The 7,074-nt window shown below is 36.7% G+C and overlaps 2 protein-coding genes across 2 annotated transcripts; one reads left to right on the top strand and one right to left on the bottom strand.

Moving 5' to 3' along the window:
• Positions 1 to 3,336: 3,336 nt before the first annotated feature.
• GLRG_11831 (indoleamine 2,3-dioxygenase) lies at positions 3,337 to 4,709 on the bottom strand (the record flags this gene model as incomplete). The annotated part of the gene is made up of 2 exons (XM_008102514.1): positions 3,337 to 4,329; positions 4,386 to 4,709. 2 exons carry the CDS (start codon positions 4,707 to 4,709, stop codon positions 3,337 to 3,339), a joined length of 1,317 nt encoding a protein of 438 aa, XP_008100705.1.
• A 506-nt stretch (positions 4,710 to 5,215) lies between these two features.
• GLRG_11830 (kynureninase) lies at positions 5,216 to 6,828 on the top strand (the record flags this gene model as incomplete). The annotated part of the gene is made up of 3 exons (XM_008102513.1): positions 5,216 to 5,402; positions 5,483 to 5,886; positions 5,938 to 6,828. The coding sequence occupies 3 exons, from the start codon at positions 5,216 to 5,218 to the stop codon at positions 6,826 to 6,828; spliced, it is 1,482 nt and encodes a 493-aa protein (XP_008100704.1).
• Between the last annotated feature and the right edge of the window lie 246 nt (positions 6,829 to 7,074).

Genomic DNA, 7,074 nt, shown 5'->3' with positions numbered 1-7,074 from the left:
TACCTAATTATCTTAGTTATAATTAATATAGTATAATATATACTACTTAAGTATTTAGTTAATTTTATTTATTTATTTATTAGTTTATAAGTAAAATATAGTAAGTAGTTTATAGTCTCTACTAAGTTATAAAATAAAAGATTTCTAAAACTTTAAAGTAAATAGCTTTTTTTTATTGTAAATAATTTTCTTTAGTAAACTATAGTTACTAATAATATATTTTAAGAAAGTATATATAAAGTCTTTTATTATACTTAACTTTAGTTATAATATAAAGTAAGCGTACTTTATAAGTTAGTTAATAATAACTAGAACGCTATTATAGTATATCTTTATAAAGGGTTCTCTTAACTTTAGTAGTTTAATAATAAAGTCTAAAAAGATTAATATATATAATAAGTAAGTTAATTAGATAAGTAAAGTAATTAGCCTGCTATAATTATAGTCTCTTCTTCTTTTTACTATACGTCTAACTACTAGAAATAATATATTTACTAAATAATAAAGCCTAATTACCTTTAGCTATTAAAGCTATTTAAAGACCTTATAAAACTAGTATTTAGCTATATTATATATCTATTTAGTACTTTTCTTTATATTATAAAACTATTTTAATAAAGAACCTTTATAACGTAACACTATAGCTAACTTATAGAATTTAATAAAACTTAAAGAGAGGAAGTTAGTTAAGTTTATTTTTAACTTAGATTTCTAATTACTTTCTTTTTAGCTTAGTAGTATTAAAGAAATAGCTAAAAAACTACTTACTAACTATGATATATTACTAGTTAGTAAGTACTAGGCCTTAAACTTTATTAGATAAACACTAAAGCTTTAAATATATTTATTTTAGTAATATAACTATAAGAAAGCCTAATATAAAAATCCTAATATAATAAATATATAGGTCTTTTTATAGTAAATATAATTATAAAATAAAGTCTTATTAAAGTTAGATATTTATAACTTTAATAAGACTAGCTTTATAATAAGCTGGATTATATTTAGAATAGTTATTATAAGCTCTAAAAGACGTTTAAATATAAAACTAGTATAGCTTAGTAATTAAAAATAGGTTATAGTTATTTAAACTATTAGTTTATTTAGTTATAGTGTCTTACTATATATTATTATTAAAAGTAAAAGTTTTCTTTTTACTTAGTATATAAAATCTAGTCTTTTACCTAACTAGGTTATTATAATATTTAAAAATAAATAAATAATAAATAAAAAAGACCTAAATAAGCTTTAGTACTTTAATTAATATTTAAAGTTATATATAAAAAAGAATATTACCTTTTTATTTTTAATAACTATAAAAGTTACTATTTTATAAATTTTAAGGTATTTTCTTAAGAAAAAAATATTATTACTTTTTATATACTACTTTATTTTTTTTATTTACTTTAGCTTTTAAATATAAAATACTTTAAGCCTTTAAAGTTAGTATATAGTTAAGAAATTAAAAATAAAATATTATAAGGTAATACCTATATTATAAAAAATAACCTTTTTTTAGTATTTTATAACGCTTTTAAGTAAGCTTTTATAAAGAAAAATATTTAAAAAGGTTTTAAAAGGTTAGGAATTATCTCTTTAAGTATAAAAAGTGTACTATTAAAGCTAGACGTTAAGTTATATACTTTAATACCTTTAGGTTTTTTCCTAATAACACCTCTAGCTTAGACTTCTTAAACACTATATATTATATTAAAAATAAATTCTTAAAGAACTTTAATTAAAGATTACTTTATTAATTATCTAAATAGCTTCTTAATATATAGTTTAATAGCTACTAAGTATATTCTTAAAAAAGCACTAAGATATATATATAAAAATACTTTATTAAGACCTAAGGTTAAAAGCCTTTAAAAAGAAAATAACTTATTTAACTAATATAAAAGAATAAAGAAAATTTACCTTAAATAAAAAAAAAGTCTTACTATAGCTAATATATAAGATATTTAGTTATAAAGAGAGGCTATAGCCTAGGTATAAAAGGAAATACGTTAGAGTAGTAGTTATAGACTAAGGATAGAAATAAGTTAATAGCGTTATAGTACTTATAGGAACCCTAGATATAATATATAAACATATTAGTTTAATAAAGTAATATCTAAAGTATAGGATTCTAAGTAGTTTAAATTAATTTAACTATATTATTATTAGTTCTTTATTATCTTTATAAGGTAGTTATAATAAGCTAATTACTTTACTTATCTAATTAACTTACTTATTATATATATTACTTAAAACTTAATTAATAGTAAAAACTAGTTAATAATAAAGTAAAGCTTTATTAATAATTAAAAAAAAGAAATATATAATATATTAAAAAAAAATTAATAAATAAATAGGCTATATATAAAGAATATTTAATATAAGCCTTATAGTAGTTAATATATTACTAATACTAAAGAGATATATTAAATATAGTAAAAGTATATATAAGTTTACTAGTAAATCTGTAGTTAGCTTATAGTAAAGTACTAGGGATTAAGTAGTAAAACCGCCTTACCTTAATTATAATTTACTAATAATATTATTAGCATTAGTCTAGGATTTCCTAACTAAGTAATAGGGGGATTTCCTTATTCCTATAGGATTTTACCATAGTTATATATATAACAATTAATTAATTAACTATTTTAATCCCTACAATTTAATAATACTAACTACTAAGGCACAGGGCCTTAGCTACTAAGGCGTAAGGTATAGACTACTAACGCCACAAGGCAACTTGCCACCAGCGCTGCATCCTCATTCCCGTCTGTGCATCCCCTACGTGACCCATCTAGACCATAACAGAGGGAATTTCTAACTTTTAGACAAGTGCGCCCTGCAGGCTGCTGGACAACCTTGCATTGAGTCATGGGATAAGCTGGGCGAGAGTTTGTCTGAAACGTATAAACCTGGCGATAGCCGAAGTTGCCGGATATGTTCAGAGATCAATGATGTTCGAAATAACGAATACTCCAGTGCGCTCATGAGGGCGATGCCGCTGAATACGACAAGAGCCGATCTTAAACTCCCTAGCACCAAGTTCCGCCGATCTATGAACAATGAGATAATTCTGAGTGCAGCGAGGAACCAATGGGATCTACCCAAGATATACAGGCCATTTTCCGCGTTTTAGCAGAAAAACAGATAAGCGAAGCGGACGTTACTTTCCTCATCAGTGGAAATATCTTCGTATGCATGGGTGCATGCTGCGAAAATTTACATGCGGATGACATTTTGTTGCTGCTCTTGGATCAGTTGAAATTTGTCTAAACACCATGCCGATGGCATTGGTAACTCTATGAATACCATGACCCATAAAATGGGAGCCATTTATCACTTTCGTGCCTCCCTCTCTAACTGACCAGCTTTTAGGGTCTCGTCCCTGGTTTGTTTAAGGAATGGCATCAATGCTGTTCCTCCCGTGCCAGTGAGCTGCTCATCTTGGACTGCAGATGTGCTTGCCAAGTCGACTTTAGCACCACTGTATGCCCTTTTTGAAGGAAGAACGATGTAGCGGGCAACGATCTGTAAGTGCTTGTTTCTGAACTCCGTCATGGTCTTGATCGCAACTTCATACGCCTCCCGGAGGCTTTTATGTTCAGCTGTAGAAACTGGCAACTTGGCGAACTCGCGGATGCTGCCCATTCGGGAAACGTGTTCGAGAAATCGCTTGTGTGGCCCAGGCATGTAATTGCGGACCTCCTCGTGGAATGCCGACACTTTTATGTGATTGGGTGTGTTTTTGCTCGTGTGCGAGGTGCTATTCCCTTCTGATGTGTGCTCGACGCCCAACACAATGTCAAGGAATTGGATGAGAGAGCTCTGGCCATTACTGCCTCCTCGAAGTTGCTGCCAGCTACCACGGCCATTTCCTTCGTCGTAAAATATACCATTAGGTAGACCAGCCGCCGCCATGTTTTTGCTGCCTGCCAAGAATGGGCGGATTTCATAGAAGAAGACCATGGGATTACAATGCTCGTACATGCGCTCCAAGAGCGCACCGATCCGTCGAATATTAGCAGACAATCCATCAAGTGCTGATGTGATGGCTGGGTAATCCCTTCTCTTGATAGACTCTAGTGCGTTAAGTGTATCAGTGATGATACGGGCACCCTGGGCTTCCATGGCCACTGAAACCAAGTAAAACCAAGCTTCATCTTTAGTGCCAGTGAAAGTGTGCAGAGACTCTAACGAGTCCAGGTCGGTCAAGTCATCCGTGTTTGACCAGAAGTTCCACAAGTTTAGCCCAGCGTAGGTCGCAACGGGAGGAACTTCAAGGGCCTTAGAGACGCGGAGGAGTGGTACTGACACAGCCGGCGGCAAAACCTAGTTTCGATATGAGAAATCTGAGATATGAATATAAAAGGTGACCAGTCGCTCACCTCTGCGGCATTTTTACCGCCCCAAACATAGGCATGCGCCAGAAAAACCAAAATAACGTACGCCCGTCGATACTCCGCTTCGTTTCGTAGCTTATCTATCGACAATACGGGGAGAGATTCCACTTCTCTCCGCAGCTTTCCAGTTTTGAGAGTTTCGGGAAGGTGTTGAATGACCCTTTCCCAGGGTGCAAAATAGGGATCGGAAAGGACTTTGAGGGGTGCGTCCGCAGGAAGAAAACCATTCGGAGTGATGGCGTATTTCCTTAGAGGAATGACATTGATTTGTGCTATCTCAGGAGATATAGGAAGAGCGTGAGGAGACATCGGGGCAGATGACGCTTTCAAGACCAGTCGCCGGCGGCAGCTGAAAAGGCAGAACGAATGTTGTATGTTTGATGGAACAAAGAAACTGATGAATCAGTGTGCATGTGAAGAACAAAATCAATGCGAGTCAGGAATACTGAGACAAAGAAGTATTTACCGCAATTGCAATGCCGATTTCTACTTCCCGCATCACTCGTTGACTTCGTTGTACGGATACATACACTGAGGAATCTCTTGTCACCCCGAGGTGTAAGTGGGTCAAACCGAGACCCGTCCGGATCGGTTACAGGCGGATGCGCTAAGCTTGAACGGAAGCGGAAGGCGGATACTGGGAGGGGCCGCGTGTGGCATACGGAATGACGATGCGGCGCTATTATCTCAGTTTCCGAGAGGAGACACCGAGTACAAAGACATAAGAAATGCCTAGAGTCTTCTAAAACTTATGTTGCATCTCAGATTCCCAGTTTATCAGCTGCATTTGATGCTAGTCTCTCATACGATTCAAGATGGAGTTTACTATCTTTGCAGAGCAGATCCGATCCGGTCGCTCCGCTAAGTTCCCTGCCAATGCGACCACTTTTGAATTCGCCCAGGAACTTGACGCACAAGACAGTCTCAGGCACCTGCGCGATGAGTTCATCATACCGACAAAGGGTTCCTTGAAGAAAAAGTCATTGAATGGCATCCTTCCCAGTAAGTACTCCGAAAGGACTGCAATGTCAGGCAGTTTGGCTCGCTTTTGCGGAGTCTGGTTTTGCTAAGTACTGATACAGATAAGCAAGCATTAAATGGCCAAGCAAACGGTATCAACAGCATTCATTCAGCTAGCGAGTCAACAGAAAACGACGAAACCCCGTCAGTCTACTTTTGTGGCAACTCTTTGGGAGTTCCACCCAAGGCAGTCAAGGAGTACATTCATGCTCAATTGGAGACCTGGGCCTCAATTGGGGTAAACGGTCACTTTCGGGGACTCGAAAACTCCCCACTGGTGTGCTGGCAAGACATGGCAGAGGATGTAGCAAAGAAGAGTGCGCAAATTGTCGGCGCTTTGCCTGAAGAGGTTGTTATGATGAACACCTTGACTGTCAATTTGCATTTCTTGATGGCAAGCTTCTACCGACCAACAGACAAGAAGCACAAGATTATTCTTGAATGGAGGCCATTTCCCAGTGATCATGTAAGCTACTGTTGCCTTGACATAACTTGAATGTTTTACTAATATGAGAAGTATGTCATCGAATCTCAAATCCAGTGGCATGGCTTGGACCCAGCCAAGTCGATGGTCCAGATCCAACCCGATGAGAACTTTTATATTTCTACGGATTTGATTTTGAAGACGATCGATGAGCACGCGGAAGAAACTGCCTTGATCCTACTTCCCGGTATTCAATACTACAGTGGGCAACTTTTCGACATGTCTCGCATTACTGAATACGCCCAGTCACAGGGCATCATCGTTGGCTGGGACCTTGCACACGCAGCTGGTAACGTGGAGTTGAAGCTTCATGACTGGAATGTCGACTTTGCTGCATGGTGTACCTACAAATACCAGAATGCAGGACCAGGATCCATGGCTGGTGCTTTCGTGCACGAACGGCACGGAAAGGTTGACACAAGTAAGGGCAAGCCACAGTTCCGTCACCGACTCACAGGATGGTACGGAGGCGATAAATCTGTACGATTCAATATGGATAACAAGTTCCTCCCTACCGTCGGTGCTGGTGGTTTTCAAGTATCGAACCCTTCAGCGATTGACTTAGCATCGCTCTCAGGTGCTCTTTCTGTATTCAGCAAGACGAACATGACTGAACTGCGAACGAAGTCACTCGTTCTGACGGCGTACGCAGAGCACCTGTTAGACACCATATTGACAGACGACACGGGCAGTGAGTCATCTTTCCGAATTATTACTCCAAGAAACGCACATGAAAGAGGTGCTCAGCTCAGTATCCTCTTGAGGGACGGCCTGCTGGACCGTGTTTCTGAGACTTTCGTCAGTGCAGGTGTTGTTTGTGACAAGCGGAAACCAGGTGTCATTCGTGTTGCGCCGGTGCCTCTGTATTGCACATTTCAAGACGTATGGAAATTTATGGACGCTTTCAGAAGAGCAATTGTATGAGGAAGAATTCGGTCACTGATGGTTGTTAATTGACAACATCAACCTGGTCATCGACCAATTCAACATCAGAACGAGGGGAATTTAGCTCACAAGCATCTGCCACCGAAATGATAAAATGGGCACTTGGCCATGTTTTGTTATGTATAATTCTAATTTCGAGAGGCTTCATGAATGGAACATTGAAAAAGCATTGTCGGCTAGGCAGAGTTACCTTTAAACGTATCATCGAGAGGAACCTTGCACAAG

The sequence above is a fragment of the Colletotrichum graminicola genome (genome assembly GCF_000149035.1).
Source record: "Colletotrichum graminicola M1.001 genomic scaffold supercont1.137, whole genome shotgun sequence".
Classification (NCBI taxonomy): Eukaryota; Fungi; Ascomycota; class Sordariomycetes; order Glomerellales; family Glomerellaceae; genus Colletotrichum; species Colletotrichum graminicola.
The sequence above is the reverse complement of the archived record's forward strand: the minus strand, read 5'-3'. Positions and strand labels throughout refer to the sequence as shown.